Source organism: Neofelis nebulosa, chromosome X (assembly GCF_028018385.1).
Source record: "Neofelis nebulosa isolate mNeoNeb1 chromosome X, mNeoNeb1.pri, whole genome shotgun sequence".
NCBI lineage: Eukaryota > Metazoa > Chordata > Mammalia > Carnivora > Felidae > Neofelis > Neofelis nebulosa.
Window position 1 is genome coordinate 127,056,383 of NC_080800.1, and position 15,343 is coordinate 127,071,725.

Here is a 15,343-nt window from a genome sequence, read left to right on the forward strand (position 1 = left end):
GTCACCTGATCTGCAGCGGCGGCGGCGGCCGAGGCAGCGGAGGCCGAGGCTGTGATGGCGGCGACCGCAGCGGCTCGGCTTCAGGCGGGGACGCGGCAGGCCCCAGCGCTCTGGCAGATGCGGTGGCTACTGCTGGTGCTGGTGGCGGTGGCGGAGGCGGAGGCGGAGCAGCAGGTGCCGCTGGTGCTGTGGTCGAGTGACCGGTGAGCGAGGCGGGCCGGGCCGGCGCAGGCTGTGCTGCGCGCCGCGGCGGCTGAGGTGCCCTCGCCCGGCTCCGGGGCTGTCCTCACGAGCGGTGGCCGAGGGGGGCAGAGGGGGACTTTCCAGCCAGATCAGAGCTCGGGGCCCCACGCATCAAGATGGGAGCCCGTGAGCTTCAGATCCTAAGTCATGCGCCGCCCCCCCCCCTTGACAGCACCTCTTCTGTCCCCTGCCAGGGACTTGTGGGGTCCTGCGGCCAACACCCACGAGGGCCACATCACCAGCGACATGCAGCTCTCCACCTACTTAGACCCCGCCCTGGAGCTGGGCCCCCGGAATGTGCTGCTGTTCCTCCAGGACAAGGTGCGCCCGCCCCACCCCTCTCTCCCTCAGTTGTCAGGAAGAAGTCAGGCCCTGCCCCCTCCCCCCCCCCCCCCCCCCGGACACCGAGGCCCATTCCCCAAGGGAGGCTTCAGTGACCTTGTGCCAACTGTAGGGACGTGGGACTCCTCTCTTGGGAAGAAGGCCTGCAGGAGAAGGTTCAGTGGGAAGGACGGGGGCCCTGAAATGGCACTGCCTCGATTGGGTGAAGCAGGGGGTCAGAGGGCAGATGTCTTCTGAGTACCAAGTACTTACCTGAGCTACTCTGTGCGGTGGGGATTATTGACCCTGTTTACAGATGACAAGACTTCTGTCCAAGGATGGCAATGGCAAATGACACAGCTGATGGGTGACAGAGTTGTGATCCTAACTTTAATGATCATAATTGAGATGATCGAAAATGATCACTTATTGACTGCTTCGTAGGCACTGTGCTAAGCTGATGTCATTTTCTTGGTTTTACTGCCAGGGAAACTGAGGCTGGTAGAGGTGCGACGATTGGCTGGTGGTCTGTAGTTTATGCGCACCACAGTTGGTTCCCATCTGAGTCTGCCAGAGGACCCCCCCCCCCCACGGCTTGTGCTCTAGCACACAGTTTTCCCTCCCATGCAGGTCTCTCTGCCTCCAAAGCAGGCAGATGGAGCATAAGAAGATTCTAGGGCAGTGGAGACTTGGTATTTGGGAGGTTACCAAGCCTCTGCTTATTCCTTCCTTGGTGGCGGCCTGTATGGCTCATGCCCCTTGTGGTCTCCCCCTGTTGCCCTGTGGGAAAACAGCGATGGCCATGCTGGCCGGTAGTCCTGTCAGGAGGTGGTAAATAATGTAGTTAGACTGCAACTCAGTTCTAGTTCTACTACTTACCAGACTCTGGACGTGCGACACAATCAGAGAATGCCCGTTTCCTCATCTGTAAAATGAAGACACCGCCTCTGTCAGAGGGCTGTGAGGAGCAACACTTATAATCTATGTAAAACAGCTCCCTGCGGTCCCCTTATGGCATTCACACGTTCATTCATTTGCCAAACATGGACTGCCTAGTATGTACCAGGTATCAAGTGTTGGGGACAGAGCAGTAAGCAGAATAACCCAAGCCTCTACCTGGCAGAAGCTGACGTTCTTGTGAGGGCAACAGGTAAATGCTGAATTGGTGTATGATATAATGTCAGTGCTGTAGTTTTCAGAGAAGGAAGCAGGCCAAGGGGAAAGAATGACTGGTGATGCTGTTTAAGGGTGATCAGGCAAGGGCTCCCTGACAATATCCGAGCAGATACCTAAATGGAGGGAGGGACAGAGCCATGTGGGTATGGGTGGGAGGGCTTCCTGGCAGAGGGAACAACAGGTGCAAAGGCCCTGGGCCAGGAGTGCTCTCCGTGAGCCCAGAAAGAGCTGGTGTGGCTCAAGTGGAGTGTCGTGAGGGAGAGAAGCAGGTAGGACATGGTCAGCCAGGTAGCCAGGACATGAGGAGGAAAGGCTTGCTGTAGTTCTAAAGGTGGCGGGAACCTTTGGGGCAATTTGGGGGCAATTTTGAGTGAAGACTATCGGGAGGACACAGTGGTGGTTACTGGGCTTTCAGAATGAGAGCCCAGGCGGCCAAACAGGGTCAGGATCCCAGCCCAGAAGAGAGAGGAGGCTGGGCAAGTGTGTGTACTAAACAGAACGAGGTTAGGGAGACTGATTAAGATCGCCTCTGGGCCTAACTGGGAAAAGCCAGAGGAATCGGGAGTTGGGGTGGAGGGGCAGGAGTTGAAGGACATCTGTAGGTTGGAGAGGAATAGGGAGGGGTCAGGGTTACTGTGGTCCAGAGAGCTCAGAAGACTCAGAAGACTTCGGGGCCTTCTTAAGCGCATTCCATCGTCTTCACCTCTCTCCTCCCACCAAAACGAGGCAGGGAAGGAGGTCCTTGCCCTTGTCTGAGAAGGGTCCTGTCCAGACCGGACATAGGCGGCGTTATAGCCATTGCGACTGAATGCAGCTTCTCGTTTTCTCTGACTTCCGCCCCGGGGATGGGGGGCGCTGCAGTAAATGCTCCTCGCTGCCCCCTACCCCTCTCCCAGCTTCCCCATTCCCTACCCAGTTCCTCATCCGAAGGTAGGTGGCTGACTCTTAATCCTGAGGTTACCACAAGTCAGCTGCCCACAGATTTCCTCCCAACCCCGTGACCACCACCCATGTTTTCTCACCCTGCCAGGAGGGTGCCGAACGAAAAAAAGAGAACCTTCCTTTCCCCCACTCCCTATCCCCAAGCGTGCCTTTGTTCAGTCTTTTGACCAGACCATATCTGGCTGTAAATGAGATTTGTCTGGCCCTGCAAACGCACACGGAAGCTGTGTGCCCCTTCCCTGGCCCCACCTTCGGAGGCATCCTCTCTGCTTCTCTCCTAGCTGAGCATTGAGGACTTCACAGCATATGGTGGCGTGTTTGGAAACAAGCAGGATAGCGCCTTTTCGAACCTGGAGGTAAGTGTCCCCTCCCAGCCAGGGGCCACGGGGGCTGTCCAGCACTCTCCCCCACAGCACAGGAAAAACCGTCCCCTTAGGAACCAGACATGCCAGCTTGGGGGTAGAAAAGCCTGAGGTGTCGGGGGCCGGGAATGTGGGGTGTTTTTTTTCTGACCTCGGATAAGATGCTGGTGTGGGTGTGCCTTGCTAAAGAGGGCTGCCACGGAAGTTTGGGGGCTGGCGCGGGCCCACTGGTCCCTTGCTGACTTGTCCTTTTGCCTCCCCCCGGCCCCCAGAATGCCCTGGATCTGGCTCCTTCATCTCTGGTGCTTCCTGCCGTTGATTGGTATGCAGTCAGCACTCTGACCACTTACCTGCAGGAGAAGCTTGGGGCCAGCCCCCTGCACGTGGACTTGGCCACCCTGCGGGAGCTGAGACTCAATGCCAGCCTCCCAGCCTTGCTGCTCATCCGCCTTCCGTACACAGCCAGGTGTGTCCTAGCCCCGGGGCCCAGAGAGCAGCGAAGCTCTTGGCCGTGGTGGCACAACTCGGCCAAAACATCAGTCCTCCTGTTCAGTACCTTGAAGCCCTATCAGAAGGTGCCTCGTATGTCCAGAAGAGGCAGGAAGGGCCTCTGGTCAGTTGTGACTCAGGAGTTAGCGGCCTGCCCCTGAGTGAGGCCCTCTAGAGACGAGGCAGATCTGGGCCCTGCTGGTGGCAGCTAGCTCCCTTGGCCAGGACACGTTCACGGAGCAGCCGGCGGGGCCTCTCCCGGGTCTGTGAAGCTGGAGGAGAGGGGCAAGGGCAGGGCCACGCAGTGAGCAAAGGTGCGGGGGGAGGAGTGACCATGGCTTCCAGAGCCCCCGGCTGGAGTGTGCGGGGTGAATGGGACTAGTAGGGGAGGATGGTGGCATGGGGTGGAGGACACACTGGAGGAGTAGGGGGCAGGTGTCCCCAGGTGGTGGGGAGCTGTTGGCGTTGCCGGGGCTCTAACGCTCTGCTTCTCTTCCACAGCTCAGGTCTGATGGCGCCGAGGGAAGTCCTCACGGGCAATGGTGAGTGGGCTCAGGGAGGGCATGCGTTTGCCAGCCCCATTCAGCCCGTGGCTGCAGAGAGCTGGCTCCAAGTTCCCCAGGCCCTCTTCATTCCCAGGGTGCCCCCTCCCCACTTCTCAGAACGATTGGCGGCTGAGCAGAGAAATGCGGCCCCCAGGCCTCACCCCTCTTCAGCCGGCTTGAGGTGTTGGGACATCTAGGGGCCTTCCGTGTGGGGGGGCCCGTGGGGTCCGTCTCCACTCCAGAAGCGTGAATCCTAGAGTTTTGGGTTTAACAGACCGGCAGTGTTTCAAAAAACGGTTCTGAGGACTTCCCTTTTGCTATGAAGGATGATCGTTCCCCCCCAAAAGGTCATTGAAAATGTCTAAGTGAACCTGGAGTTTTCTATATCTCTGTCTTTTCTTATTTATTTATTATTTTAATGTTTATTTAGTCTTGAGAGACAGACAGAGAGACAGAGTGTGAGCAGGGGAGGGCAGAGAGAGAGACACACACACAGAATCCGAAGCAGGCTCCAGGCTCTGAGCTGTCAGCACAGAGCCCGACGTGGGGCTCGAATTCACAGACCACGAGATCATGACCTGAGCCGAAGTCGGACACTTAACCGCCTGAGCCACCCAGGCACCCCTTTTCTCATTTAATTTAGTTAGGGCTTGGCATTAGGGAGCCAACTGCTGAGGCCGTAGGTGTCCCCGGGGGGAGGCTGGGGGTGCGTGGGATAAGAAGCAGCTGCTCTTAGGGACCCGTGAGGGACCCTGAAAATGTGAGTGAAGGGTGATAGGAGCCAGCTCTGTGAGGATCTCGGTATCCCACCACACAGGGTGTGTCAGTTGCCAGGGGTGGGAGGCTTCACAGTGCAGACATCTGGTGGTCCCCACCCCAACACGGTAATGCCACTGGATGTCATCAAGAGAGGCCGCTCACATGGCACATGGAAGGGCACAGCCCCGTCTCTGTTGTCTTCTGCTGCGGGACTGGCAGCCGGCTTCTGGCAGGTGTTGGGGCGTTACCGTAAGTAGCTATCTGCGACCTGGTTCTCTGCTCTCCCCCTCGCTCCTCAGATGAGGTCATCGGGCAGGTGCTGAGCACACTCAAATCCGAAGACGTCCCGTACACCGCGGCCCTCACGGCGGTCCGCCCTTCCCGGGTACGTAGTGTGTGCTTCTGCAGGGGCCCTGGGAGGCGGGGGCAGAGGCAAGTGCTGAGTGGGCCTAGGTGTGCGGCTCCGAGGGGAATGCCCTGCGGGGGCCGGTTTCTTCCCTGGGCCTATGTGGGGGGACAGGGATGAACCAGAAAGTGACGCTTTCTCTTTCCAGGCTGCAGCCTTCCATCTGGCCCAGTGGGCCTCACAGGCTGGCATATTTGGACAGTATGTCCAAGTGTTCCTAATCTGGAGGGACTAGGAAGATCACAGGGGCTTAGGGGTCCGCCCAGGAAGAGCTTCCTGGAGGAAGGGCCTCCGAGTATGACCAGTGCAACTGCAGATACTAGAGAGGGTGCCCAGCGGGGACAATGAGGAAGGCCACTTGATTCTGGGCCATGCTCTCAGCTCCACTGAGACAAGGCTTGTGGGTTGTTTGTACAGGTGGCCCGTGATGTAGCCATGGTGACTGGGGGGCTAGGTCGCCAGCTGCTGCAAAAACAGACAGTGTCAGCTGTGGTCCATCCCCCTGTGAGTTACAATGACACTGCCCCCCGGATCCTGTTCTGGGCCCAAAACTTCTCAGTGGCATACGGGAACCACTGGGAGGACCTGACCTCCCTCACCTTTGGGGTCCAGGATCTTAACCTCACTGGCTCCTTCTGGAATGACTCCGTTGCCAGGTAAGGGCAGAGTTCCTGCCACTGCAGGTGGGTGCATGTGTATGTTGGGGGGGAGGTTCACTGTGGGAAGCAGGTGAGATTGTGGGGTGGGGCAGGTGGAGGGCTCTTGGAGTGGGGCTTGCTCAGAGTTTTGCCTCTCCATGCCTTCTAGTCCTTGCCCAGAACCTTGGTTGTTAACACTTCCCAATCACCAGGGAACCTGACACTTCCCCACACCCCCTTCGCCTTAAACAGCCTCAAGGTGACTGCCCGAGGGCGTATACCAGGCCTGAGTTAGTTCTAGGGCTTCTGTACCCTCGCTGCGTGGCTGGAGAGACCACCTTTATCCCCAAAGCCCAATCCGGGCATCTCAGCAACCCCGAGGGGACCTGAAAGGAGGGGCAGTAGGCTCAGGGAAACCAGAGGAAGGTGCTTTTAGCTGGAGGTGGGGGACCTGGGTGCTGGCTTCTGACCTAGATGTGATAGGGCCTTAGTTTCCCCATTTGTCAGGTTGGGACACTGCCTCTTCAGGTGCTGTGAGTACCCGGGGCAGCATAGGTAGAGTGGACTTGAGGAACTTGCTCTACTGCTAGATGTTAAAGGCCCCCCAGAGCCTGACAACTCCCCTCTTACTCTGGCCCCGCAGGCTTTCGCTGACCTACGAACAACTCTTTGGTACCACCGTGACATTCAGGTGAGTCCGAGGGGCAGTTGACATGTGGGCAGGCTGGCGTGGCTCCGGCCTTCCCAGCTGCCTGACGAATCCCCGGATGGCCTCTCCCTCAGGTTCATTCTGGCCAACCGCTTCTACCCGGTGTCTGCCCGCCACTGGTTTACCATGGAGCGCCTTGAAATCCACAGCAACGGCTCTGTCACCTACTTCAATGCCTCCCAGGTCACAGGGCCTAGCATCTACTCCTTTCATTGTGAGTACGTCAGCTGTCTGGGCAAGAACGGCGACCTCCTCGTGCCCCGTGTGCGGCCCTCTCTCTGGCAGATGACCCTTCAGCACTTCCAGGTAGGGAGCATGGGGCCCGGGCTGTGGGGAGCAGCGTACCTGGGGGAGGCGGGTGGGCAGTGGAGGCCTGACGGCTCCCGGCATCTCTGGGCCTGGGCTTGGCCGCGTAGTTGAGGGTCCTGTGCCCACAGCGCTGCCATTCTGTGGGATCTGGACTAACCCACTAACTTGGGACCCCCGGTCCTCACATGGGGCCACATGGTCCTTTCTGTCCCCTCCCAGATCCAAGCCTTCAACGTGACAGGCGAGCAGTTCTCCTACGCCAGTGACTGCGCCGGCTTCTTCTCCCCGGGCATCTGGATGGGGCTGCTCACTTCCCTGTTCATGCTGTTCATCTTCACCTATGGCTTACACATGATCCTCAGCCTCAAGACCATGGACCGCTTTGACGACCACAAGGGCCCCACCATCTCTTTGACCCAGATTGTGTGACCCCATGCCCGTGGGGGGTTGCAGGCACGATGGTGTCCAGGTTGTTGCTTTCCCACTTTGAGGCACGCTGGACCGAAGGGCTTCCCCTCTTCCTACCATAGCATGAACCCCCCAGTTCCCCTCGGCCTGTCTTGTTACCCGTTCAACACGCTGAGGGGCTCTCCACCCTCCATCTACCAGCAAGGTGTACATAGTTCTTCGTAGATAGGAGACAGATCTCCCAGGTCCAGTCATTGTAGGGGGAGAGGACATGAGTTCTGGGACCCCCTCTTCCCCCTTATTTATTCTCATCTCTCCACCTTCACCCTTTGCTGTTTATAGTGCTTTTGTGTATCAAATGCTCCCTCCCCAGACTTTACGGGGCTCCCTGCAGCAGCTAGAAGCTGAAGGTTCCCTGAGTTTGGGGCGGTGTGGAAGTACTATTTAATTGTCCTGCTTGGCTGGTGTCATTGTCTTTTGGTGATGTTGTGCTAATAATAAGCAGTACACTGGGGTTTATTTCTGTGGCCTGAGAAGGAAGAGACCTACCTCCACAGCAGCTGGGTTGGGTGTAATCATTGGTTTTCTGGCATGTACCCGCCAGGAGTGCCTGGCAGGAGCCTGGGGTTCTGGGTGGTTTCCTTCCTAATAAAATAAAGACAGGTTGCCATGCTTAGGCCTCTTGTCACTCATTTCTGCACCGGGCACGAGGGGATGCGCTTGGCTGAGGGCTGCAGGAGGAGGCGCCCGGATGTAGCTGTAACGGAGCCAGGCCAAAGGGAAGGCCGGAGGGTCTTCAGCAAGCCCTTAACCGGCGAGGGTACGGAGGGGCTGAGGCTCGCGGGCGGGGAGGGCGGGGCGGTCCGTGCCTGTGGGGGCGGGGGGGGAGGGGAGAGACCGTCGTGACAATAGCTGCCTTCGCGTCCCGAGGGGGCCGCCCCCGGCTGCCGCAGCGGCGCGCGCCCGCCGCACCCAGCCTCCTGGGGGGCGGGGCGGGCGGGCGGGTCGCGCGCGGCTCCCGCGCACGAATCCCTCGCGGGCCGCAGCACCGGCCGCCGGCCGCCCCGCCCGCCCCGCCCGCCCCGCCCCTCTCCAGTCCCCTCAGGGCTCTCGGCGAGCGACGCCGCCCGCGGAACCGCGCTCGTGCTGCCTCCCGGACCCCGGCCGCCCTCCTGGGAGGCGAGCCAGGGAGGCGGTGGCCCCAGCTGGCGCGGCGGGACGCGGGGAGGGGCTGGGACTCTTTGACGCGGCGGAGGGGTCAAGCGGCGTCGACTGCCGCCATCTTTGGTCCAGTGCGGCGGCGGCGGCGGCGGCGGCGGCGGCGGTGGCGGTGGCGGCGACGACTGTGCTGAAGGAGGAGGAGGAGCGACGGGCGCTGGCAGCGAGGCCTGACCATGGACGAGGAATACGACGTGATCGTGCTGGGGACCGGCCTCACCGTAAGTGCGGTCTCAGGCGCCCGGGGTCCCGTATCGTCTCGTCCTTCCTGCGGCGCTGCCGCCCCCGACCGCCGACCCCATCTTCCCGTCATTGCCGCCGAGGCGCTCGGTTCCCCAAAAAGACCGCCCCGTGCCCACCCCACCACCGTCCGCGACATCGTCTTTCTCCACCCCCGTCGCCCAGTCTGCAAGAAGCGGCCCTCTACCTAGCCGCCCCCTCGACTCCCCGGGCTTGACCTCCGATCCCCCCCTTCCTCTGTATCCAGGCCTCCTGGGCCAGAAGATGCACCCCCCACTCGGCCGGAGTCCCCCCTCCCCGTCGTGCTCCCGACCCCGCCCACCACCCCAGCCATCATCCGCACCCCTCGCCCACACAGCATCCCTCCCACATCTTGTGCTAATTCTGGTGCGGGTGAAGTACAAGGTCCCTGGGTAAGGGGGCCTCACCGGGGCGGGCCCTCATCCTGCGTTCCTGGCTTCTCAATGCGGTCCGGGGCCCAGGGAATGTTCCAGAAGGAACAGCATTGGGGCCAGGGAGCACATTCCCGCTACCCTACCGCGGTTTCCCATGGAGATTCCAGGCTGAGGAGTATTTGCAGCCTTTGTCCTTGGCCTGGTGACAGAAACGAGTGAGGGTGTTTATCCTTTCTCTTCCCCCAGACCCTGTTGGACTGCTCCCCTGGAGAGGCTCCTCTTTCTCAGTCAGGGTGTAGAAGCCCCTCCTGTGGCTGGGCACGCACACACACACAGGGTTAGCCGCTCCTGTCCTTTGAGGAAAGAGCAGCCCAGGGTGGGGCCTGAGATTGCAGGCCAGTGTGGAGCCTCTCTTCACTTCCCTTTCTGGTGCCCTTCGTTGTTCAGCTGGATCTCCTCTGAGGCTCATTGTGGGCTTTCTGCCTTTTAGCATGGTCCTACGTAGATAGATGGCTTTCTTGTCATGGCCAAGACCATCCCTGTGTCTGCTGGGCACTCTTTCTCTGGGCACCGTTCTTATTTCTTTTTCCTTGTTCAACTCTGCTCGGCAAAGTTGTAAAAGAGATTGTGGTCAGATGAAGCTGTCACCCCGGCTTTTAGGGGAGCCAGCCAGCCAGGGGTGGAAGGAGCTTCCGCTGGAGCAGGGTCTCTGTAGGTTTGCTCTCCTGTCAGGTTTAGGGTAGGGAACAAATCAGGGCGGCTTTTGGGAATGTGGGCAGAGGGAAATGCAGTGAGTGTTGCCCCCTTCTCCAGGAATGTATCCTGTCCGGCATCATGTCCGTGAACGGGAAGAAAGTGCTGCACATGGACAGGAACCCCTACTATGGGGGAGAGAGCTCCTCCATCACGCCCCTGGAGGAGGTGAGGCTCCTGGGCCCAGGCCCATCCCCCGTTGCCCTCTCACAGAAGCTGCCCGAGCAGCTCCATAGATTCTCTGGGAAAGGGGGGCAGGGACCAGACAGGGTGGTCCTTGAGGCGCCTTTCTTTCTCCTGTTTGCAGCTGTATAAGCGTTTTCAGTTGCTGGAGGGGCCACCTGAGGCCATGGGCAGGGGCCGAGACTGGAACGTTGACCTGATCCCTAAATTCCTCATGGCCAATGGTGAGAGAGATGAAAAGAGGTGTCGTGGGAGGTGATGAGGACGGCTGAAGAGGGGCAGGCTCTGGAGGAGGGGTGGCCATACCAGCTAGGGAGCTTCGGGAGGGGGGAAGCTGTGTCAATGTTGTTTCTTCCCCACCGCCCCACAGGGCAGCTGGTAAAGATGCTGCTATATACAGAGGTGACGCGCTACCTGGACTTCAAGGTGGTGGAAGGCAGCTTTGTCTACAAGGGGGGAAAGATCTATAAAGTGCCATCCACTGAGACCGAAGCCTTGGCTTCCAGTGAGTACAGGTTCCCTGAGCCAGAGAATTATGGCGAGGGGCAGAGCAGGGCGCCCAAGGTCACATTCCCCATGCACTGCCAGAAGCCCCTTGGTCTGGCCTCCTTCAACTGCCCTGAGCCTCACAGTGGAGGCCAGGAGGGAAGTCCACACGCAGAACGGATGTGTGGATGCTTGCTCCTTCTGGAAAGACTTCAGCCTCTTGACCAGGGCGCCACTTGTCCCGTGAAACATCCCCAAGTGTTGGAGCTGGGAGGATCTGCAGAGTCTGTCCAGCCCAATCCCTCCTTTGTACAGATGGGGAAACTGAGGCCAAGAAGGGCAAAGGGGCTCATGTAAGCTTACACGGTGGTCGTCAGCAAAGCTTGGCTGGGAGCTAGGGCACCTGCTTTCTTAGCCCGCCTGCTGGGAAGGAGGGCTTCACGTTCTGCGGGGTACAGGCTTCTCGCATCTGCCTCCACAGATCTGATGGGCATGTTTGAGAAACGGCGTTTCCGCAAATTCCTGGTGTTTGTAGCAAACTTTGATGAGAACGACCCCAAGACCTTCGAGGGCGTCGACCCCCAGAGCACCAGCATGCGCGACGTCTACCGGAAGTTTGACCTGGGCCAGGACGTCATCGACTTCACTGGCCATGCCCTGGCGCTCTACCGCACTGATGAGTGAGAGGAAGCTGGCGTGGCAGACCCCCTCGTCTGGCTGCACCCTGCCCTCCCCACTCCTGCACGCTGTTCCCTCCATCCGCCCTGCAGTTTCTCGTAGTCAGCCATATGCTCACCCGTCAGCTTTTTTGTTCTTTTTGCGCATTTACTTGACCCGGAGCCTTCCCCAGGCCGTAGACGGTGGTGGGGAGGCTGGCCTGGTGCTTGGGTGGGGTGAGCTGGGCTGCTGCTGTTGGAGCTTCTTCTCTTGACCCCATCCTCCCAGTTACCTGGACCAGCCCTGTCTCGAGACCATCAACCGCATCAAGTTGTACAGTGAGTCCCTGGCTCGGTACGGAAAGAGTCCTTATTTATATCCGCTCTACGGCCTCGGTGAGCTGCCCCAGGGCTTTGCAAGGTGAGGTGGCTTTTTTCTGTTGGCAGTACTAAGTAGGACCAAGAACGGAAATGGCCTTGAGGATTTTTGTGGCATTCGTGCCTTCCCATCGTGGTCTAGTGTGCTTTATACTGCACGTGCTCGGGTGCTGGGGCGGGGGCGGTGTGCCACAGCAGGGCGTGGAGGTACAGGGTTGAAGGACCAGGGCTTCACCAACAGGGCCTGCCTGGCTCCCAGCCACGTTCAGGCGGCACCACGGCTGGGCCTGGGGCCTTGGAACCTCAAGTCGGAGGGCTTCCCCAGAGTCCTTTGTTCTGCTCCCCAGACCATTCCCTTGAGGAGCCATGCCCTTAGGCTTCTCTCACGGTAGCCCTTTGCAGAGTATTTTGGGTGGAAACCGGAGAGGAAGGAGTACTCCGAATTCAGTCCTGAGTCTGTGGCAGTGACAGAGGTGGGAAGAACCACCAGGTCTACTGAGCTCTGTCTGCCTAGGGCAGCCTTCTTTGTACCCTAGGACTGGTTTGGAGGCGGGGAGTGGACAGCACAGGGGCACCAGTCCCTGTTTTCTCCTGGGAAGGAGACTCCCACCATCACTCTCCCCACCACAGGTTGAGTGCCATCTATGGGGGGACATATATGCTGAACAAACCCGTGGATGACATCATCATGGAGAATGGCAAGGTGGTGGGTGTGAAGTCGGAGGGAGAGGTAAGCCTTCTCCGTGGTGCAAGGATGGCGATCTGGGTGGGGCTTGGCCTTCTCCTTAGAGGCACTCTCCCCGGTGACTCGGCCTCTGCTGGGTCTCTCCCTGGGTCCCCTTGGGCTGCGGACCAGGGCTCCAGAAGGAGTCCACATAGCCACTTCTGTTGGTGAGAGGTAGCTCTCAGACCCGCTTGCCGTGTCAGGGGTCCAGGGAGTGTTCCCGATCACGGTCTCGGTAAAAGGTGTTTCCCAGCGCTGCATACGGGGGCCCACCTCCCCCAGGTACAAGATGAAGCTGTACCGCTCAGAGGAGCACAGTGCCAGCCCTCGCTGTGGACTCAACCCCACGACCACCTAGGGGAGTGTTTGGATAGGCCTCCCGGTGTTTTCACAGGTGGCCCGCTGCAAGCAGCTGATCTGTGACCCCAGCTACATTCCAGACCGGGTGCGGAAAGCCGGCCAGGTTATCCGCATCATCTGTATCCTTAGCCACCCCATCAAGAACACCAATGATGCCAACTCCTGCCAAATCATCATCCCCCAGAACCAAGTTAACAGGAAGTCAGGTAGGCTAAGCCCCACGCGACTTCCTCTAGTGTGTTCTCTTTGGGGTGGCTCTGCCTCTCCCCGTAATTCTTGGAGCTCTCTGCCTGATCCCTCCATGGAAGGATGGGGACCCGCATAGCAGTCCCTGTGACTTGGGGCCCTAGGGATTGGGTGGCTTGGGCTGTGCTCTGTGAGGGTGGCAGTCTGGATGCTGCCTGCTGTGCCGGACTGGGGAGGAGTGGGCAGGCAGGCCCGAATCGAGCCCAGCTTCCAGGGGCCCTCTGTGCCCGTGTTAACGGAGCCCCTTCTTGCGGGCAGACATCTACGTGTGCATGATCTCCTACGCACACAACGTGGCTGCGCAGGGCAAGTACATCGCCATTGCCAGCACCACGGTAGAGACTGCAGAGCCGGAAAAGGAGGTTGAGCCTGCCCTGGAGCTGCTGGAGCCCATTGACCAGAAGTGAGGGGCTGGGGGGCTGGGGCCGAGGCTGGGCGGGGGGGAAGGAAGGGAGCCGAGGAGCTGGGGGGGGGGCAGAGGCCACAGGGAGTAAGGCTTGTCGCGAGGTCTCCTCCCTCCCCTCCGTGTACCCCTCAGGTTTGTGGCCATCAGTGACTTATATGAGCCCATTGATGATGGTTCCGAGAGCCAGGTAAGCAGGCTGTCTTGGCCCCAGCTCCTAGCTGCCTACCCAGGGCCCCTGCCCAGCTCACCCTGGCTCTGGGTGTTTCCAGGTGTTCTGTTCCTGTTCCTATGATGCCACTACACACTTCGAGACAACCTGCAATGACATCAAAGACATCTACAAGCGCATGGCAGGCTCCGCTTTTGACTTTGAGAACATGAAGCGCAAACAGAATGACGTTTTTGGAGAAGCTGACCAGTGATTGATGCCCCTCCCCCACAGCCTAGCCCTTGGTGCCCTCTCCCCTGACCTGAGTTGGTTTTCCTCCAGGGCTGGGGAGATGGGCGTGGCTGGGCACCCCTGTTTCCAGCATTCTCTGCTTCCCCCACCACATTCTACATTCCTGTCACCCACCTCATTGATTCACTGACCAAATCCTTAACCTTAGTGATGGTTTGGGAGACGGGGGGGTTGGATAGCATCCTCTTTCTTGGCCCTTCCTTATTCTGGGAAAAGAGGGTTCTTTCCCTTGTGTGTGTCTCTTCCCCCTCCACTCCTAATTCTTCTGCTCTGTTTGGGAAGAACGTGGAGGAAAAGCTGACTTCTGCCCCCACTGCTCTTACCCCTACTTGTAGTGGCCTTTGGAGATGCCCCCTGCCTCCCCCCACCAGCTCTCTTGCGTGTTGGAGAGAAGGGGCCCTCCCAGCACAAAGTTGCATTCCTCCCCCCGCCCGCCCCACCCTCGTTAATTTATTCTAATTTATTAACTTCGGCCCCCCTGATTTGGGAAGGGAGCAGAGTGCCTCTGCCCGCAGCCTTCTGGTGTGGCCTGGGAGGGGGGAGGGCTTGCGTGCAGCCCGGTTGGAGGTTGATCTTGCTATTTTTGTTGCTAGTTTTGTGTTTGTGTTCTCTGGCATTTGCCGAGAGAGAAAAGAAATGTGAGCAAAGCAGAAGGAGGTGGGAAAATGGATCCAAACCCCAGTGCGCCCTGCCCCAGCCCACAACCTTTCCCTTAGTGGTGGGAAACCCTTATCCTGCAAAGTGAATGTGTCCCCTTCCCCGACCTCTAGTGTATTTCACAGAAAACCTCTCAATAAAACTGTGTTGAAACCCGAACCCAGGTCTTTCGCTTTATTTCCAAAAAACGGGTGCTGGTGGGGCCTCTGCTCCCGGGGCTGTTTTGTTGTAGCAGTTGAGACTCTGGCTTAGCTTTGCTCCGGATGGGAGTGAAAGGGGACTTTCTTCATCAGGGAATTAGCTGCTAAACCAAAAGGGCCCGTCCGGAGGAAATCGGTCACACCGGCTTACCCAAGGCCACCCAGCGAATTGGTGCTGGCACCAGGACTACAGTCCCTTAGGGTCAATGTGGGGGGGGGGGGAGGGGAGGAGAGGGAGAAAGGAGTCCGGCCTGGGGTGGGGGGTGGAAGTAGAGGAAGTGGAGAGGGCAGGGTCCCTGTCTCCAGGTCAAGGAGGAGGATACCCAGGCCCAGCTTCATGGCCTGGGTTAAAACAGGAGACTGGGGCCCAGTCTTGGGTGGGGGTGGGGGGTCAAAATCGAAGCTGTGGGAACCGGGGTGGCCTCAGGGAGGCAGCAAGGGCGCGGGGCAGCGGTGTGTGTCTGGCCTTGGGCTGGCCTCAGCATTAAGGAAGAGGAGGGTCTGGGGGCCCAGGCTTGAGGTCAGCTGGCTGAAGCAAGACGGGGGACCCAGCCTCGGGCCAGGGGGTAACGTCATCAAAGGAATGACGGGGAATCTAGGAAGCGAGCGACTGGGGTCCAGCCTCCGGAGGCCGGCGGGAAGGGGCGGGGCGGCCGGCGGGGCGGGGCGGGGCG

At 59.4% G+C, this 15,343-nt stretch overlaps 2 protein-coding genes across 2 annotated transcripts; both read left to right on the forward strand.

Annotated features, from left to right (window-relative positions):
• On the forward strand, positions 1-7,983 carry ATP6AP1 (ATPase H+ transporting accessory protein 1). The gene is made up of 10 exons (XM_058714744.1): positions 1-203; positions 438-564; positions 2,964-3,038; positions 3,317-3,510; positions 4,035-4,075; positions 5,137-5,222; positions 5,661-5,899; positions 6,525-6,572; positions 6,665-6,896; positions 7,119-7,983. Exons 1-10 carry the CDS (start codon positions 55-57, stop codon positions 7,326-7,328), a joined length of 1,401 nt encoding a protein of 466 aa, XP_058570727.1. The 5' UTR covers positions 1-54; the 3' UTR covers positions 7,329-7,983.
• Positions 7,984-8,593: 610 nt separating this feature from the next.
• Positions 8,594-14,628, forward strand: GDI1 (GDP dissociation inhibitor 1). The gene is made up of 11 exons (XM_058712802.1): positions 8,594-8,746; positions 9,974-10,081; positions 10,221-10,320; positions 10,467-10,601; positions 11,064-11,262; positions 11,528-11,659; positions 12,247-12,346; positions 12,735-12,906; positions 13,205-13,349; positions 13,485-13,539; positions 13,622-14,628. The coding sequence occupies exons 1-11, from the start codon at positions 8,702-8,704 to the stop codon at positions 13,772-13,774; spliced, it is 1,344 nt and encodes a 447-aa protein (XP_058568785.1). The 5' UTR covers positions 8,594-8,701; the 3' UTR covers positions 13,775-14,628.
• Positions 14,629-15,343: the final 715 nt, after the last annotated feature.